Consider the following 21,456-nt stretch of genomic DNA (forward strand, 5'->3'; position numbering starts at 1 on the left):
TTCATGAGGAGTAGGTGAGGAGACAGCCGTCCACCGCTGACTGCTGTTATTACTGCTACTGGTAACAGTTACTGTTAACACTATTACCACCACCACTACAACGACTACTACGCTGTCCTCCCCATATGTATAGCATGTCTCTTTTTATAATCAGTCACCCAGGTGCTCAGGCTGCTTCTTGAATGCCGGCAGTGGATCCAGTGGTGCCGAGTTATGACAGATGAAAGCCCTTAGACATCAGAGATGCAACTGTGACTCTTGCTGCAACTGTTCCATTGCTTCTTCCTGCTAGTTGTGTGAGTGGGGAAGGTAACAGACGAGTCTGTTGTGTTTGAGATGACACACCATCGTATACGCCGGACTGAAAACACTACTCGAACCTAAGAGAGTGTGCTATACCAGAAGCCCAAGAGGAGATAGGGTATTTCCTTTTCAGTACTTCAGCTGTCAATTCATGAGGTGTTTTTATTGGTGGAGTAATCATATTTAGAGTCGTATAGGATCATTTGTTTTACTATGGGGAAACTTCTATGAATGGAAGTTTCCCCATTCGTTTGTCTCTCTGTCTCGTGAATCCAGGGAGTGATCGTGCAATTTCTTCTCCAGATCTGCGCCCCACATTTCCTCATCCGATTCCTTGGCCGTGTCGTATCCTCTTCATTTCCAAACAAGTCATAAGCATGAGCCATGAGTGGCTTCTTCCGTCTGTGTGCGATGGAGGTGGGGACTGGGCAGTACCTTCTACCTCCACTACTACTACCACCTCCTGCCTATATATACCCCTCCTCTCTCCTTTTCGTTAGTGTGACTTATTAATGTAATTGTTTTGTAAATTGTATGAAATTTTTGTAATGTTTGGTGAGAAAAAGGGATACCTCCCAGTGAGGGATATCTGTGAGATGGAACCTTTGATAAATTTCTCCTTGTGAGGAATAACACAAGGCACACCTCACCACCCTGGATGTTATCTGTCAGATATTCTTACAATCTTACTGAACCTCCATTGGATTAAAATGTGCAGATTAACACCCTCTATCTGGGCTGAAAGTGTTGATTTGAGGAAGAGGACAGAAGAGTAGAAATAGAATCAGGGTGAACTCAGAATATGAATGGGGAAGAAGAAGGCAGATGCTGTGCACATGGTTGTGTTACAGTAGTGAGTCATCACTGATGATATTAGACGCCTCTGTCTCTGTGTAAACACTGTGAAATAACATAATTTCATGAAGCTGCTCTCAGTGCTTGACTTTCTCTTTCAATATTTTAGCCAATTTCTGTTAGTGTAATTATTTTAATTTAGTAACTATACCTAAGTAATATATTGTTATAAACTCTTCATTCAGTAAATTACTGGAATTTTAAACTAGATTATAATTTTATATTTTGACCTAAATCCAGAAATTTAATTTTCTTTCTATATTATTACAACTCCTATAGTTAACTATACTGGAACGACATTGTATTTAATGATATGCTTATTATTTGTACTATTTTCTTAATTCTTTATGTGAGATAGGCGTGGTTGAGCAACAGAAAATATAATGAAGTGAAAAATAAATAGGGTAGATTTTGAACTCTATTGCAGTGTTTCTGTAATTATCAACTAATTAGCAATAAATTAAGGTTAAATAATTAAGGCAGACAACACGTCGCTGGAATCTTTCTCTCGCAGCTGGCTGGAAGAGGCGGCTCAGATAACATGAATCTAGTGCCACAAATTTTATGGGATTGGATATTAAAGCAAATTAGAACACGATGGCAGCACAATTCATAGGTAAGAGACAGAAATATAGCCAAGTTGTAGTAGTAGTAATACTAAGTTTATTGAGACACAAATCACATCTTTGGGGAATGAAGTTTCTAAAGCAGTGTCCACAGTGCCAGCAGGACCAACTAAGTACATGCCAGTAGGTCTTCCCCAGTGGTTCCATAGTGCCAGCAAGACCAACTAAGTACATGCCAGTAGGTCTTCCCCAGTGGTTCCATAGTGCCAGCAGGACCAACTAAGTACATGCCAGTAGGTCTTCCCCAGTGGTTCCATAGTGCCAGCAGGACCAACTAAGTACATGCCAGTAGGTCTTCCCCAGTGGTTCCATAGTGCCAGCAGGACCAACTAAGTACATGCCAGTAGGTCTTCCCCAGTGGTTCCATAGTGCCAGCAAGACCAACTAAGTACATGCCAGTAGGTCTTCCCCAGTGGTTCCATAGTGCCAGCAGGACCAACTAAGTACATGCCAGTAGGTCTTCCCCAGTGGTTCCATAGTGCCAGCAGGACCAACTAAGTACATGCCAGTAGGTCTTCCCCAGTGGTTCCATAGTGCCAGCAGGACCAACTAAGTACATGCCAGTAGGTCTTCCCCAGTGGTTCCATAGTGCCAGCAGGACCAACTAAGTACATGCCAGTAGGTCTTCCCCAGTGGTTCCATAGTGCCAGCAAGACCAACTAAGTACATGCCAGTAGGTCTTCCCCAGTGGTTCCATAGTGCCAGCAGGACCAACTAAGTACATGCCAGTAGGTCTTCCCCAGTGGTTCCATAGTGCCAGCAAGACCAACTAAGTACATGCCAGTAGGTCTTCCCCAGTGGTTCCATAGTGCCAGCAGGACCAACTAAGTACATGCCAGTAGGTCTTCCCCAGTGGTTCCATAGTGCCAGCAGGACCAACTAAGTACATGCCAGTAGGTCTTCCCCAGTGGTTCCATAGTGCCAGCAGGACCAACTAAGTACATGCCAGTAGGTCTTCCCCAGTGGTTCCATAGTGCCAGCAAGACCAACTAAGTACATGCCAGTAGGTCTTCCCCAGTGGTTCCATAGTGCCAGCAAGACCAACTAAGTACATGCCAGTAGGTCTTCCCCAGTGGTTCCATAGTGCCAGCAGGACCAACTAAGTATATGCCAGTAGGTCTTCCCCAGTGGTTCCATAGTGCCAGCAGGACCAACTAAGTACATGCCAGTAGGTCTTCCCCAGTGGTTCCATAGTGCCAGCAGGACCAACTAAGTACATGCCAGTAGGTCTTCCCCAGTGGTTCCATAGTGCCAGCAGGACCAACTAAGTACATGCCAGTAGGTCTTCCCCAGTGGTTCCATAGTGCCAGCAGGACCAACTAAGTACATGCCAGTAGGTCTTCCCCAGTGGTTCCATAGTGCCAGCAGGACCAACTAAGTATATGCCAGTAGGTCTTCCCCAGTGGTTCCATAGTGCCAGCAGGACCAACTAAGTACATGCCAGTAGGTCTTCCCCAGTGGTTCCATAGTGCCAGCAGGACCAACTAAGTATATGCCAGTAGGTCTTCCCCAGTGGTTCCATAGTGCCAGCAGGACCAACTAAGTACATGCCAGTAGGTCTTCCCCAGTGGTTCCATAGTGCCAGCAAGACCAACTAAGTATATGCCAGTAGGTCTTCCCCAGTGGTTCCATAGTGCCAGCAGGACCAACTAAGTATATGCCAGCAGGCCTTCATCAGTGGTTCCATAGTGCCAGCAGGACCAAGTAAGCATATGCCAGTAGGTCTTCCCCAGTGGTTCCATAGTGCCAGCAAGACCAACTAAGTATAAGCCAGCAGGCCTTCATCAGTGGTTCCATAGTGCCAGTAGGACCAACTACGCATATGCCAGTAGGCCTTCCCCAGTGGTTCAATAGTGCCAGCAAGACCAACTAAGTATATGCCAGCAGGCCTTCATCAGTGGTTCCATAGTGCCAGCAGGACCAACTATGTATATGCCAGCAGGCCTTCATCAGTGGCTCCATAGTGACAGTAGGACCAACTACACATATGCCAGTAGACCTTCCCCAGTGGTTCCATAGTGCCAGTAGGACCAACTACGCATATGCCAGTAGGCCTTCCCCAGTGGTTCCATAGTGCCAGTAGAACCAACTACGCATATGCCAGTAGGCCTTCCCCAGTGGTTCTCTAATATTTGCATATTTTCCTATTAATCCTGGCCATATTCCTGCCACTGATATAGCCTGCTAGATATATTCCTGCCACTGATATAGCCTGCTAGATATATTCCTGCCACTGATATAGCCTGCTAGACATATTCCTGCCACTGATATAGCCTGCTAGATATATTCCTGCCACTGATATAGCCTGCTAGATATATTCCTGCCACTGATATAGCCTGCTAGATATATTCCTGCCACTGATATAGCCTGCTAGATTATTAAGACAACCTCTTCTCCTGCTATTTGGGCAAAAACTTGCTTAAATAGTTTTCTATTACTGCTCTTCAGGCATTCAGGCTTAATTCGGGGAACTGGAGCACAGATCCAATTCCCTAAATCAAGAGCCCCTCACCAACATCAAGGAACCTTCCAGGCGCTGTATAATCCCCCGGGTTTAGCGCTTCCCCCTTGATTATAATAATAATAATATTATTACTGCTCTTGTATATTAATCAGGCAGAAAGGTGAGTTTGTGAGTACTGATGTGACGCCAAAGAAAATTAATTGTTAAATTAGACACATGTGCAACTCTTGGGTATCTTTATTAAGGAAACGTTTCGCCACACAGTGGCTTCATCAGTCCATACAAAGGATAAACTTGAAGAACAGGAGGAGAATGAGGTAATCAGTCCCTCAACCTTGAGTCGATGTGGTCAGTCCATCAATCTTGAATAGAATACGGCATATGAGCGGAGAAGGAGCTTATAAACCGTATGGCAGGAGAGGTGCAGCAGTCGTAGGTGGTGTCACATTTGTCCAGTGTGGAAGTAGGTCGTGCCCAAGGTCGTGCCCAAGGGTTAGGCAAGCGAAGAATTCCCAAGTATTAAGAACCATTCATCTACAATCCTATCAGACACTGCAAGTTCTTGGGATCTTAATACTTGGGAATTCTTCGCTTACCTAACCCTTGGGCACGACCAACTTTCACAATGGACAAATGTGACACCACCTACGACTGCTGCACCTCTCCTGCCATGCGGTTTATAAGCTGCTTCTCCGCTCATATGCCGTATTCTATTCAAGATTGATGGACTGAACACATCAACTCAAGGTTGAGGGACTGATTACCTCATTCTCCTCCTGTTCTTCAAGTTTATCCTTTGTATGGACTGATGAAGCCACTGTGTGGCGAAACGTTTCCTCAGTAAAGATACCCAAGAGTTGCACACGTGTCTAATTTAACAACGTGTCGGTTATTTGAACCATTCATCGGAAAATTAATTAGAGAAAATTAATTATTGTGATATAACTCTAAGAAGTAAAGAGAATGGAATGTTATTAATATTCACATTTTCATTTTTATTTGTAGTCTGTCTTAAATGAGTTAGAACAAGAATAAAACAGCCTAATTCCAACAGGGGTACCTGATTGTTATATCATATGTTAAATGAGTACTGGCAAGTTGTTTGAGAAAAGACACAACACAAGCATTAAGACAATGCTTTGCCTGTGCTTTACGATGTGATGAGTACCTGAACCTAAGGGACTCGCCACCTTATGTCAAGGATGAGGGAATACTAACTTCAAAGTCTCTACTCCATATCTTTTAGTTTTTCACAAGCAATAATCTCCTGCACCCAACTGAGGAAGCCTGCTGCGCAGGCTAAACGCAAGTTAAAAGCAGACCAGACTCACTTGTTGCGGGAGAGGGTGTCGGGTGAAGGATACTGAACGAACTCTGGGACATTATTTACCAGAGGTGTGTATACAGTCAGTATCTTAAGAGAGGTGTGTCTGCACTCATTACTTACCTGAGGAGGTACACTATCAGTGTCTGGTGGTAGTCGGGCAGGGACGGGCAACCACCGGCAAACACCCTGGGGCCTCAGGTGGTACAAGAGATACTCCAGTTGGTACATCATATACGTGTCGACGTAGTGAAAGGTCACAGCAGAGTCAGAGCAGCAGTTGAGTCCCTGAGGAATGATCAGCAGGATTACTAGACAAACTGGTAGTTTATTATTATTATTATTATTATTATTATTATTATTGTCATTATTATTATTATTATTATTATTATTATTATTATTATTATTATTATTATTATTATTATTATTATTATTATTATTATTATTATAACTAAGCTCTAACATTAGTAGTACAGTACTGAATCTTGGAAGTGTTATGTTTATCAGGCAACAGAAAAGTGTCTCTTGATGCAGGTCTGTGTACGATGATCACCTGGTAAGTTATGCAGCATATTTGAGCTTATTTGTGCCAATACTTGTGCTGAGGCATCCTTTTGCTCGGCGTATTAAATACTCGCAGTATGGTATCCGCTGGCTTACCTGCGATATGTACCTGATTTAAGCTTCCGATATCTTACAGCATTACTGTATACACATGTGGTTGCGCACCTCTGGCTTACGGCATGATATACACGTGTTTAATCATGTGCTGGCTTACCAGTGCAATTTATCTGTTGTAAGCCATCTGCTGGCTTACCTGTATTGTATACCCATAGTTAAGTATTCGTCGGTTATGGAAAATATTTTCCAAACTCAGCTTGATAATAAGTATAAAGTTCGTTTATAATTGTATAAGTGGGTTTAGGTCTGTTATCCCTTAGGATAAGTTAGGATGTTTTGTATTTTTTAATATAATTTATATAATTTAGATAAGATATGCTTAAATTTATATTAAAATGTAATAAGCAAGGCAATAAGATACAATTGCTTACGTATTTCACGAGAAGATGGAAGAATAGAAACATGGTAGACGTAATTCGAGTTAGTCATATAGTATTCCCCTGAGTTTACGGAGAAATAACTTAACTTCTGTCAAAAAGTTGGTACTGCAAAGTCCAGTAAACATGATGTAGTCTTAATGCGAGCACGGGTGGTTGTTTGATAGCCTGTTCCACCTGATCGTAACTACGTCAGCAAACAAAAAATTTAGCTGGATAGAACTAGGCAAGGCTTCTGCTAACTCTTCTGTACTCGACTGAACAAGCCTACTGTTTCGGTATAAAGATACCTAACTGTTGCACATGTGTCTTACTTATCAATTTGTCAGTGTTGTATACCATTTTCATGTTCACTCTGTCAGACACTGCAACACAACTGTATCTTGGTACAGAAAACACCTTCAACAACTTTTTCCAGTGAGAATGGATGGATCTGAGAGGGACTTGCACTCTCATTGATGACATTCATCTGCTTGTGGGATGCGCCACCACACTGTTGATTCAACTACACATTGTTCCAGATTATGAAGCGAGACTCTTCTCCAGGCTGAGGACTGACCATCTCTAAACTACGCCTTCAAGGGTGATGGACATCGTCTTCGCATCTCTGCTGCTTCTGCTAACATAGGCCATTCCCATCATTTGTTTCTGTGTGATGACTGGAAAAAAATTCTTCTGATCAGCCATTTTGTCACTTTTAACCTCGAAATAATATAGTATTATTTTCATATTATAGCTTTGTTTTTCCCTTGATGATGGCGAACGAATTTTGTTCCAAGAAACTGTACCTACCTTCCCATTGCATGAATCAAATCTGAATGTCTCACACACCATAGGCACTACACGACCTGTAACAGTTTATCGCTTTATTGCTTTCCTCTGATTAAAATATAACAGTTGTGTTGATTTTATTAATCAAATTGTTTTCTGTGAAATAACTGAAGAATATCTCTTCTGGTTAGAAATAAGGCAAAGTGCTTAATTTTATTTAGTTGTCCTAGCTTAAATAAATGTTTTTTGTACCTATAACATCTGTTCTACTCAAGACCATTCATTAGTAACATTTGTATGATATATACACTTGGCTTATATAAAACTTCCTCTTCAAGGGGGGCTACTTGGCGTGGTGAAGAGGCTCTTGGTCTGAGGAATTAGACCTGTCGGTTTCCTTCCTCAGACCGAACCTAATTACCCCCCAATCCCTCCTTCCCTATCCCATCCTCCCCATCCTCCCCTTTTTCCTTTCCTCCTCCTCCCCACCACTCCTTTTTGCCCTTCCTCTTTTTGACCTTTGGGATTTTTTCCACAGGCGTGCTAGTTCCTAGGTAGGGGAAAGGGTACTGGGGTCCATCACATTCCTGTTGAAGTTCTTGGCGGTAGGGTAGTTTGCCGTTGAATCTGGATCGCCTGGGGATGTCCCGATCCCTCTCCCTGATCCCGGAGGAAGGCTTTGGGGTTTCTTTTGGGCGACGGGTGTATCTCTGGAAGCCACCTTTCGGATTCCGGGGGTGGTGGCCGAAGGAGGTATGCTTTGTGGTGGATATCCGGCCGCTCTCTCTTTTGTCCACCGAGGTAGCTCCGCAGATGTGAGGTTGCTATCCCGGATTGCTGCTTTACTGGCATGAAGGGTAGGGTATGGCACGGGTTCCATGCTGCATCTGCACTACTTGCGGTGCTGAGGTCCTCTTGGGCGCGGTGGGAGATTTCTGGCCCTTTTATTCCTCCTAGGAACTATCCCTCCCCGGTCCCCCCTTTTTTATTCCTTTTTTTATTTTTATTTTATTTTCTTCTTTCTTTTTTTTTTTTCTTGAAAACAAAAAGAAAGAAGTAACCTAACCATGCAGTGCCCAATCCATGACCCCGCTACCCCTGGGCCCCTTATTGTTACCGAACCCCGTTCTAACCTTGACTTGTCTTTTGGCCACTCTTTGGACATTTCTAAGGCCCCTGTACCTCTTGCTGGTGCTGTTTCATCACCCGCTTCAGGTGCCGGGGTTTCGACTGACTCCTTCGATTTGTCTGACCTCCGCTCTCCTTTGACTATGCTTCCGGCCTCTCCCTCTATGGTACGGCGATTTTCGAATCGCCAGCCCGTCCCATGTCGTACCAACTCTGGTCCCACTTCTAAACACCAACGACAATCTCCTGACGATGTTATTTCGTTACCTTCCTATTCTACTCGGAAAAGACCGACCCGTCATGCACTCCCTCTCCACACTCAGTTTTGGACCACACAATGGACTAAATTCTTTACTTTATGACCGACTTCTTCTACTGCCTATCTTTCCGACAACAGTATTGGCAAAGCGCTCCTATGCCACGTTGGTAGAGATATTTCCTTTCATGCTCTTAAGAGTGGTACGTGCATCATCACAGTCCAGAATTCTACTCAAGCTCACAATGTTTCTCTTCTTTCACATATCGATACTATTCCTATCACTATCAAAAACCATCATTCCCTCAATTCTTGTAGTTGTACTGTTATTCTGCCCCATACCATAGTCCAACAGAATTTCCAGACATGTGGCAATAACATTCTCGAACAGCTGGAACTCCAAGATCTCCCAATTCTCAAGGTAGATACTTATGCTCTTCCTGCCCACAGGTGAAGACGATACCCCTTGCAATATGGCCCGTTTAACTTTTGACAGCTGTGAACTCCCATCCTCTGTTTATGTAGCAGGACATCGGTTACAAGTTCGGAAGGTGATCCCTACACCGCAACAGTGTAGGAATTGCTGGCGATTTGGCAACTCAGCAAAATATTGCAGATCTATAGCCGAATGCCCAGTCTGTGGTGCCGATGATCATTCTAATACATCTTGCAGTCGAACTCCCTCTTGCCTTAATTGTCATGAGGTTCACCCTTCGTACCCTCGCCGTTGCCAGGTCTACTTAAATGAGCGGGAAATTCGTTGCCTCAAAGAGGCAGAAGGTCTCCCTTATGCTATGGCAGTTTCTCATCTCCGCCTCTAAGGGAGACTACTCCATGTTTCTTATTCTCGTGTTTCAAAACGTCCCCCCACTTCTTGGGTCCCATCTTCTGCAGCCTCCTCTGCAGTTGCCAGTCCCATAGTCACTCCTGTATCTAATTCTTTTGCTGTCCTAGGCTCAGATGTCCCTACTTCAACACCTCAGTCTGTCCTCACTTCTTCGTGTTCTCCCTCACAAACCCCAGTATCGACAAGACCTAGTACGACACCTCCCTCTACTTCTCAGAGGTCCAAAAAATCTCCTTTAACCCCTCCTTCCCTTCATCCACCTCCACATTTTACCTTCTCAGTCTCTGTACCTGGGTCTTCCCCTTTCACTGGCTCTGTTACAAGTGTGGAGGTTCATCCTCCTCCTCGTACTGTGCCTTTCTCCCCTGTCCCCTCCCAAGTTTCTTCCTCTTCTGCCACCTCCCAGGTTTCTGCTTCTTCTGTCCCCTCCCACACTTCTCCAGTTCCCTCCACCCTTTCGCCCCCCCTACTTGGTACAGTCCAATAGAGTTCCAATCTTTACTCAAACTCCTCCTCCTTCCATCTCCAATATTGTCTCCCATACGACATCTCTGAACTCTGAAACACTTGAAGCAATCTCTGAATATATTGCAGAGACCAAACCATCAATGGACACTGATCCACCCCCTGTTCCTTCTCTTTCCTCTTCTCCATCTGTGCAACTCCTTCACAGCGCACCATTCCTTCGCTTCTGAACGTTTTCCTTTGCCACAGCATGTGGACTTTTCTAACCCCTCTAGTCCGTGGGTACCCTTACCTGCGGATTTCAGATATATTTATCGTTGCCAATCATGGCCTGTTTACAGTGGAATATACGCGGCCTCAGGGGTAATCAGGGAGAGCTTCAGATGTTGCTCTCCCAGTTTTTCCCTGTTGGTGTTTGCTTACAGGAACCAAAATTACACTCTGCTGTTATCTATCCCATCTCAGGCTATAATTTATTGCATTCTATAATTTATTGTATTCTACACAGCAGCCCGTATCCACTTGCATAGGTGGTATACCCTCCATTCTTTGTATCTCTCTCCTTCTCGGGCATTATCTATCCAGGACATTGCCTTTCTTGTTTCGTCATTACCGCCACCTTTTCTGTTACTTGGCGATTTTAATGCCCACCATTTCCTCTAAGGGGGTCTCACTGTGATTCCCGTGGCATTCAGTTAGAGGCTTTTCTTGCTACCCACCCCCTCCATGTTTTAAATACAGGTACTCACACCCATTTTGATCCTCGGACTCATACTATCTTTTGCATCAATCTCTCAGTCTGCTCTTCCTCTGCCGCATTAGACCTAGTCTGTTCTCCCAGATTTACATGACAGCAATCATTTCCCAATCATTCTTATTTCCCCTTCATATTCACCACCTCTTCGTAACCCACGCTGGAAATTTGATCAGGCAAATTGGAATCTTTACTCACGACTGACTGTTTTGAGTGAAGTTCCTTCTTCGTCCTCCATTGATGAGCTTTTACACCTCTTCTCGTCCTCCGTTTTAACCGCAGCTTCTTATTCTTTACCCCAAACTTCGTGCAGGCATTCTTAGAAATGCGTGCCTTGGTGGTTTCCTGCTTGTGCTCGTGCAGTACGTTTGAAACGCACTGTGTGGGGCACGTACCAGTACAATAGAACCATGGAGAGACTACTTGTTTTTAAGCAGAAGCGTGCGATCACTCGCCGTGTCATCCGTGATGCTAAATGCATCACGGATGGTGTTGACATATCAAACCCACTAGATGTTGCCAATGAAATTGGCAATCATCTGGTCTGTATTTCTCAGGGGCTCCATCTATGCCCCTCATTTCTTTCCTCAAAATCTGCCAGAGAGTTAGCACCCTTTGACTTTTCTTCTTTCAGAGAAGAACAGTATAATGTGCCTTTTACACTTCAGGAACTGGAGGCAACACTCTCAGCTTGCCGATCATCGGCAGCTGGGCCCGACGACATTCATATTCGTATGCTACAACATTTACATCAGTCAGCCCTTGCAGTCCTATTACGCCTTTTCAATCTTATTTGGTCACAAAGAGTTCTTCCACAGCTGTGGAAATCTGCCATTGTTCTCCCTTTTCGCAAACCGGGTACTACGGGATATGAAGCCTCCCACTATCATCCCATTGCTCTTACCAGTGCAGTTTGCAAAGCGATGGAACGCCTGGTAAATAGACGTTTAGTGTGGTATTTAGAGACACATAACAGTCTCTCCACTCGTCAATACGGTTTCGTAATTGCCGTTCTACAATAGACCCCTTACTACGCTTGGATACATATGTTTGTAATGGCTTTGCGAATAACCACTCAGTTATTGCCACATTTTTTCACCTTGAGAATGCATATTACCATCCTTCCTTAAGAACTTTTTTAACTGACAGACATTTTCGTGTTCGGGTTAATAATGTACTCTCCCCGGACTTTATCCTAACTGAAGGTGTCCCCCAGGGATGTGTTCTGAGCACAACACTTTTTCTCCTTGCTATAAATGATTTGGCCTCTAGTCTTCCATCCAATATTTGGTCATCACTCTATGTTGATGACTTCACTATGGCCTGTGCAGGCGCTGACTGTCACCTCATTACAGTTTCTCTCCAGCATGCGGTCGACCGTGTTTCCAATTGGGCCACCACACATGGGTTTAAATTTTCCAGTACCAAAACTCACCAAATTACTTTCGCAAGACGCTCTGTCATCTCCCATCATCCTTTGTACCTCTATGGCTCCCGTATCCCTGAGCGTGATACAGTCATGTTTCTAGGCCTCCTCTTTGACCGTAGGTTATCCTGGAAACCTCACATTACCTCTCTGAAGGCAACTTGTCACAGCCGGCTGAACCTTCTTAAAACCCTTGCTCATCTTTGATGGGGAGCTGATCGTCGAACCCTCCTTCGCCTACATTCCACCCTCGTTTTATCGAAACTTGATTATGGTGACCAGATCTATTCAGCGGCCTCTCCTGCTACTCTCTCTAGCCTTAACCCCATTCATCACCAAGAATTACGTTTATGCCTTGGTGCTTTTCGCTCTTCCTCTGTTGAGAGCCTCTATGCAGAAGCGAACGTTCCATCCTTATCCGATCGCCGTGATGCCCATTACTTTCGCAACTATATACGCTCTCATGATCTCCGCAATCCTTCCATTTATAGAATGGTCATCGATATTAGTAGACATTCTTTATTTGTTCGCCGCCCCTGTTTGCTCCGTCCCTTTTCTCTTCGCCTACATTTGCTCTTGTCTTCTCTTCAATTACCACCTTTCTATGTTCATGTAGCATCTCACTTTTCCCTACTCACCTGGGAAGTTCCAGCTGTTCGAGTCTGTTCTTTCTCACTCCGTTGCTCGAAAGCCCAACTGTCTACGGTAGCTTTCCCATCTTTTTTTCTTGACCACTTCCACTCTCATTCTCATGCCATTGCAGTGTACACAGATGGCTCTAAGTCTTCTGACGGCGTAGGATTCGGAGCAGTGTTTCCGGACATCGTCGTACGAGGGCATTTACTATCTTCCGCTAGTATTTTTACTGCTGAATTGTATGCCATTCTTGCAGCACTTATCCGTATTGCATCTCTGCCTGTGTCATCATTTGTGGTTGTCTCAGACTCCCTTACTGCTTTACAGGCTATACAGAAATTTGATACACCTCACCCCTTAGTCCTCCGTATCCAACTTTGGCTATGCCGCATCTCTACCAAGCATAAAGATATTGTTTTTTGTTGGGTCCCTGGTCATGTTGATGTACAGGGCAATGAACAGGCAGACACTGCTGCGCGGTCAGCAGTACATGACCTGCCAGTTTCATATAGAGGTGCTCCATTTATGGACTATTTTGCTGCAATAGCTACCCACCTTCACACCCGTTGGAGACAAGGTTGGTCTACTCTGCTCGGTAACAAACGTCAGTCTATTAAACCGAGTATAGGTTACTGGCTGTCTTCTTGTCACCAGTGCCGAGGTTGGGAGACTACTCTCTCCCATCTTCGCGTTGGCCATACTCGTCTTACTCATGGATATCTCATAGAGAGGCGCCCTGCTCCTCTCTGTGAGAATTGTCAGGTTCCATTATCGGTGAGCCATATTCTGTTAGACTGCCCACTTTATCAACGAGCACGCAGAATTTACCTATGACATCGTCTTCGCTCCGCTGCTCTCTCTACCTTCCCTTCTCACTGATGGACCCACCTTACATCTGGACTCTCTCATTGACTTTTTGACGACAACTGACTTACTTCACAAACTATGATGATACCTTCAGCCCTTTCTACCTCAATCTCTTGCTACCTTCTGCCCCCGCACTATCCCCTGCCCCGCTGTTTTCTGTAACCTACTGATCATCCCTACCCCATTCTGCTGCCAAATACCCTCGCTTCCTTCCTTACCCTGCAGCGCTGTATAGCCCTTGTGGCTTAGCGCATTTTTTTTATTATAATAATAATAATTATATAAAACTTTCTTATAAGCTGATTAGTCATACTTAGGGAAAAGTTTGGATTGATTAATGTATAAGTCACAGTTCGCACTTCAGGAAGCAATTGAAAAAACTTGAAATGCTGATTTTTTGTGATAACTTTTGTATGCCGCATTTGATTATTTTGCAGCTTTCAATGTTGCAGATTCTAGGCGGCTTCAAACTTAAAGTATTTATGTGCACTAAAATATTGCTCTCTTTGGTTTGTGAGAAGTGGAAAATTGATAAGAAAATAATGTAATAATGCAGTATCTTGGTATAGAAAACATCTCTGACAACTTTTCAAGCGAGAGAGAGGTTGGATCTGAGGACCTGCTTTCTCAATGATGACCTTCTTTCTTCTACTAGTGAACTGCATCTGACCTTCCGATATATAAGTCTCCATACTGTTGCCTACACTTCACACTGTTCCAAACTATGGTGCAAAACTCTTGTACAGGCAGAGGGACTGACCAACTCAAAACTACTTCTTCAAGGGTGATGGATTGATTACATCGTCTTCACAGCTCTACTGCTTCTGCCAACTCTTCTGTAATCAACTGATGAATCCTACTGTGTAGGCGAAACGTATCGGAATAACTGTTGCATATGTCTCTTACCGTGTTTGTCCCTGTTCATTTTGCAGTAAGCAAGTGTTAGCCGACTGGTGTGTTTCTCATCCTGGGGATAAAACTGACCTAACTTGCCTGAGATGTTCTGCATAACACGGGAAGTTATGTGTAGTATATCACTGATGTCAGTTAGGTCTGTACAAGTTGTATCATGTACTTGTAGAAATAAAGATTATTATTATTATTTTTATTATTATTATTGTTATTATTATTATTATTATTATTATTATTATTATTATTATTATTATTATTATTATTATTATTATTATTATTGTTGTTGTTGTTGTTGTTGTTGTAGATGTATTTCGGTCACTGTATGATCCGAGAAAGGTATCCCGGTATTCTTATTCCATTACCCTTTGCCTTATGCATTTGTAATAGTGCAGAATGCAAAAATTCGTTTGATAATTCGGGTAAATATTAGCTTTACAAATGTGAAGGAAATCAGAAGAAGAATTCACAAGTCATCATATGGAAACTAATATCCAAATTCATTTAATAAAAATGGTTAATTAGAGCATACACAAACTAAATCTAATTCAAACTTCTCAGAAGAACCAAAGAGACCAATATTCTAAAATACATAAGCAGATTAAGATAGAAACTACTCAAATGTTGTGCATGGAAGGATTAAACTAATGAAATATAACACACAAGTTATCGCATGAAAACCAGTATTTAAATTTTCCCAATTTCCAAAAAAAGTAAGCTGGAACCTACAAAAACAAAAATCATCAGCTTTTATGTAAATTTGATCAAAGTTTAGTATACATAACATACAAATTTCTAACAATGGTCTTGAAAGCACAAATGTTATGAGCACATGAAGGAACCGGAGTTAACATCACTTAGGGAAAACAAATAAAATTATCTCATAGAAACCAATTTGACTAATAAAATTGTGACATGATAAGTCACACAATTTAACATAAAATTGTGACATGATAAGTCACACAATTTAACATAAAATTGTGACATGATAAGTAACACAATTTAACATAAAATTGTGACATGATAAGTAACACAATTTAACATAAAATTGTGACATGATAAGTCACACAATTTAACATAAAATTGTGACATGATAAGTCACACAATTTAACATAAAATTGTGACATGATAAGTCACACAATTTAACATAAAATTGTGATATGATAAGTCACACAATTTAACATAAAATTGCGACGTGATAAGTCACACAATTTAATATAAAATTGTGACATGATAAGTCACACAATTTAACATAAAATTGTGACATGATAAGCCACACAATTTAACATAAAATTGTGACATGATGTCACACAATTTAACATAAAATTGTGACATGATAAGTCACACAATTTAACATAAAATTGTGTTATGATAAGTCACACAATTTAACATAAAATTGTGACATGATAAGTCACACAATTTAACATAAAATTGTGACATGATAAGTCACACAATTTAACATAAAATTGTGACATGATAAGCCACACAATTTAACATAAAATTGTGACATGATAAGTCACACAATTTAACATAATATTGTGACATGATAAGTCACACAATTTAACATAAAATTGTGACATGATAAGCCACACAATTTAACATAAAATTGTGACATGATAAGTCACACAATTTAACATAAAATTGTGACATGATAAGTCACACAATTTAACATAAAATTGTGACATGATAAGCCACACAATTTAACCTAAAATTGTGACATGATAAGTCACACAATTTAACATAATATTGTGACATGATAAGTCACACAATTTAACATAAAATTGTGACATGATAAGCCACACAATTTAACATAAAATTGTGACATGATAAGTCACACAATTTAACATAAAATAGTGACGTGATAAGTCACACAATTTAACATAAAATTGTGACATGATAAGCCACACAATTTAACATAAAATTGTGACATGATAAGTCACACAATTTAATATAAAATTGTGACATGATAAGTCACACAATTTAACATAAAGAAATGTTTCCCCTGAGGAAAGCGCATCATTGAAAGTTTAACATTAACCAGAAGATTCATATTCCAGTTACTGCAGAAGATCCAACAAATATTTGTGCTAACAATCAATGTGCAGTGAAACGATCCGGTCATTTTATACGATGTATCAACCATTGATGTCATTCACACTTGTTATTTTTTTAATACTAAACAAGCACTAAACCCATAGATGTCATATAGAGTGTGTAATGGAAGGTATTCAAATTCGAATCAAGCAATGAGGAGATAAGCCCAGTTCCTTGGATCAAGAGCCTCTCACTAACATCAATGAAAATAATGCAAAAAGGGAAAAAAATGATGTTTTACCATTTTGAGTTCTTTTTGATTATAATAATAATAATACTATTTTGAGATTTAAAGTGTGAAAATGGCATCAACTAACTCCATTAAATGTACCAAATTTCTTCCAGGTAGAAGACACGAGTCTTGATGGCGATGTTTCTCCACTTATCACAAGGAAGGAAAACTTGCAATTGACCAATAAATCAACGTACATAGGATACCAGACATACCAACATACCAACGAATGTACCTCAATATACATTACATAAGAATCGAAAATGTTAAGCCGATAGAATAATTTGTTCTCGACTAATAAGTGAAAATTTGTGAAAAAGGAAAAGAAAATATTGGTGAGCGTTCCGAAAAATAGGAAAATTTCCTTGTTTTAAAAACCTCATGAAACCGTGGAATTTGATTTTTTTCAGTTTTCTTTTCACATTTGCATTCAAATTATAATTCTTTACAAATTTCTAAGGAAAAATATTTGATATTCTTTAGAATCCTATATAAAAAATGGCAAAGCAGAAGATTGGTGCCCACACAGTCCAAAATTCATACAGAAAAGTATTTTATGTTAAGAAGCTGGTCAAAATAAAGCGTTTTTTATTTATTACTTGAGAAGCAATTTGCTTAGTAAAATTTGCAAAATAAAATTTACACAGGTCAAAGTAAGTGACAGATATGTTTTAAAAAAAAATCTTCAACGGTAAAAGTTTGACGCCAATCAGAAAAGTCATTCTCCAGTAACTGATCTTATTCCAAGTATTCCAAGTTTTTTAACATTCAGTAAAATTTCTAATTTGCACTTAGTCGGAGGAAAGTTATGGTGTATCATTATTATTATAAGTTAAATCATCAATAATACTAAAGTCTTGTGTTGAGCAGACAACATCAGTGGTGAAAATTTCAAACCAATTAGACGAGTCATTATCCAGTTATTGCACACATTCCAATTATTTAATTTTTCTAACAATTTTACCAAAACAAATTTGCCACAGTCAAATAAAATTTACTTAGTATTATCCTGGCCATAATTTTCATTAGCCATTAAATATTGAAGCCTTTCAAAAGAGGCAAACTAAAAGTTATTTAACGTGATTTAACGGAAATTACAAAAATCACACTATTTTACACATAAAATGGTCAGATCTGCAACTACACACGTCGAATTTTTAGGCACCTTTATCTGAAACACATTGTTGGTTTCGGAAGTTATACTAGTCATTCTAAGGCGCTGGGAATGGGTCCAACAACTTTGGTCATAGGATATGCAAGTATGCCAAGAGTTCCAAGAATTTGGTCCTAGTTGCCGTACACAAGTGTTGAAAATTTGATTCAGATCAGATGAGGCGTTCTTGAGTTTTGAGCTAAATAAAACTGAATTTTGAGGAAGAACAAAAAAAAGAAAAGAAAAAATGGGACCTCTTAAAAGGTCACCATCGGGGATACTTAATAACTACAAATGTCTTCTTGAATTTTTCAAGAAAGTATTCATTTTGAGCCATTTGATATCGTTTCCCTCAGAGCTCTTACTGGTGATTGGATAAATTTGACTTCCAGTAAGGATAGTACTGAACCTGTCCACAGTCTTCTATTCCCGAATCAGGACGGTAAACTTAAATCATTTTCCTCCAACTCCTGTCGCAGAGAGCACGATCTGACAGGTTAGCGAATCACTGAGAACAAGAATGGACTTACCTGTATCTTTACTCTTACACTCGTTTCCGTCGTCCTTGTTCGTTTCTGAATCTCTCTATTCGTCCCATTTTATAGCTGGGTTGGTCATCCTGCACTTGTCTTGATGCACAGTGAAGGTGTTAGTAGTTTCTATGCAAGCAACATCATTAGGTACTTCGTATCTCGAGCTGCTTCCCCCCAAAATAAGTCCCTTGATCCTGGTGAGGGACTTTTGATTTAAGGACTGTGCTCCAATTCTCTGAAATGAGCCTGAATCCTTTTTATTTCCCGCAGGTACTGCATGGCCCCTAAGGTTTTAGGGCACCAACTATAAATGTAATAATAATAATAGCACCGTGAGCTTCGTTCCTCTCGTCTTCACCATTGACCAGTTTTCTCAGTTGTCGTCAGCCACGTTATCTTGAGGACAGCTACGAATCCTTGAAGGTTAGTATCGCTGAGATGTTTTGCGGTTTCACAAAATGACTGCCAGCTAAGATCTTCCACCATTTCACATGTAACAACAAAATCAGCACATCTCCCCATATTTCTCTCTCGCACCTGTGTCTCTGAGAGACGTGCAAATTAGACTAAATCTGCTCATACAGAAGACTTTTTTTCAACACACAGAGTTACCAACTAATACTCTCTCCTGGCTTTGTCCAACTCTGCCTTCACTTGGTGGTATAGCTGTTACAGTGATACATCGTTAATTTTAGTGAGAGCTTACTAGCACGTCTTCACTCAACGCAGATCATCTCATTACTTGATGGTTTGCAGTACTGGACATCTAGCTATGAGTCTCAAAAGATCGTACGATTTTCTTTTCACAGTCACAAACTATATTGAATAATGAAAACCACTGCGATGGCGTCAGAGGATGCAGTGGGTCATTTTATCAACGACTGTAGGAAAGCATAGTGCATCATGAATATAGTTTCAGATTACTCCACTGCAAGGTACATTATCCTCCCATATGTTGAGTGCACTAGTAAACTGAGTGTGGCCAACACAGCTCATTAGATAGCGTATTCCCCGTGAATTTTCTGAATATTGAGAATACATTCTTTAAAATGATAACAAGATAACATTTACATAAAATATATTGCATATACACCACAGCATAGAGTTTCTCGTTCTATTTACATCCCCTCAATTCATGTATTTACTCATTGTTAATATCTCTCTATGAATTATATACTGGGATATATGGCGAATGAGTCTAGAACAAGACTTTACGATATTAATTTGTACACTCATATCTTGACTTCTTTCTTGGCAAGATAGCTGGAGTATACAGTGGCTCACCTTTCGTTTTAGCCCTGAAGATTGGCACTTCTCTCATTATTAATTTGATCTACGTGGAATTGTTGGACACTTGGGACAAATAGGTGGAGTATATTTTAGCTTAAATTGAGAATGGAACGAATAATCATGAGAGGAGTGACAATATTATGGACATTATATACAAAAATTCAGGGTTGGGAAATATGTAGATAACCCGCAGTAACTGAGTGAGAGACAATACATATTTAATTCTAAGATTAGATAATAATTTTGTGTGTGTTGAGTACCATTGCTACTTATAAATGTAATAAAATTGGTATGAAATGATACAGTATTCCCAGTTGGCAAATGCAAAACAAAGATGTTTAAATCACTACAAATTTAGCATTCATGAATATTCTCTCACTACAGAGATAATGAATATATTAGCACTAGATAATAAGGTTTAACTCTCTATATATCATTAGAATAAAGGTAAAGATAAATTTTATATTAGCCTTGTTAGGAAAGGTTCGGAAGAGTTTAGGAAAAATGTAATTATACCCTGGCTTTTGAATTAAAGTGATTTGGTTCATAAAATTAATTTTGAACCAAATCACTTTAATTCAAAAGCCTGGGTATAATTACATTTTTCCTAAGCTCTTCTGAACCTTTTAACAAGGCTAATATAAAATTTAACTTTACCTTTATTCTAATGATATATAGAGAGTTAGACCTTATTATCTAGTGCTAATATTACTCATTATCTCTGTAGTGAGAGAATATTCGTGAATGCTAAATCTGTAGTGATTTAACATCCTTGTTTTGCATTTGCCAACTGGGTATACTGTATCATTTACCACCTAGGTATACTGTATCATTTACCATGTAGGTATACTATATCATTTTCCTTCTAGGTATACTATATCATTTACCACCTAGGTATACTATATCATTTTCCATCTAGGTATACTATATCATTTACTGTCTAGGTATACTATATCATTTACCATGTAGGTATACTATATCATTTACCATCTAGGTATACTATATCATTTACTGTCTAGGTATACTATATCATTTACTACCTAGGCATATGATATTTACCACCTAGGTATATTATATCAGTACGCTGAGGTCAGTGGTCACGTGTGGTCATATCTGTCCTGAGCTGTCTGGGTATTAGCGTGGGGAGTTACCAAGCAACATGGCTTGTTGTAATGTTTTAGAATCTCAAGTTAAAGTGTTGAAGAAGGAGGTTCTACTTCTTCAGGAGGAAAATATGAGGCTGAAGCTTCGCCTAGATGTGTTTGGGAGTGTGAGATAGTTGGCGCTGGTAAGGAGGAAATGCTTACCACCAGTGAGAGTGGCAGCCACTTTAAGTGGTAAGTGGTTCACAGTTCAGGAAGAAGAAAGATAAGGAGGGTTAATAAAGAAGTTGTGAAAGTAGGAAATCGATTCTCTGTTCTCCAAGACGAGTGTATTTCAGTGGTTAGTAATGTTAAAGGTACCT

General features: G+C 40.5%; 2 protein-coding genes across 2 annotated transcripts in view; both read right to left on the minus strand.

Moving 5' to 3' along the window:
• Nucleotides 1-21,456, minus strand: part of LOC128703098 (glycoprotein-N-acetylgalactosamine 3-beta-galactosyltransferase 1-like) — a 536,922-nt gene that overhangs the window by 380,372 nt on the left and 135,094 nt on the right. The window lies entirely within an intron of this gene.
• Nucleotides 1-21,456, minus strand: part of LOC138855229 (glycoprotein-N-acetylgalactosamine 3-beta-galactosyltransferase 1-like) — a 117,449-nt gene that overhangs the window by 1,750 nt on the left and 94,243 nt on the right. Inside the window, exon 6 of the mRNA XM_070103515.1 lies at nt 5,696-5,860. Within this exon, the coding sequence (XP_069959616.1) occupies nt 5,696-5,860 (165 nt within the window). The remainder of the gene's footprint in view (nt 1-5,695; nt 5,861-21,456) is intronic.

This window comes from Cherax quadricarinatus, chromosome 85 (assembly GCF_038502225.1).
Source record: "Cherax quadricarinatus isolate ZL_2023a chromosome 85, ASM3850222v1, whole genome shotgun sequence".
Lineage (NCBI taxonomy): Eukaryota > Metazoa > Arthropoda > Malacostraca > Decapoda > Parastacidae > Cherax > Cherax quadricarinatus.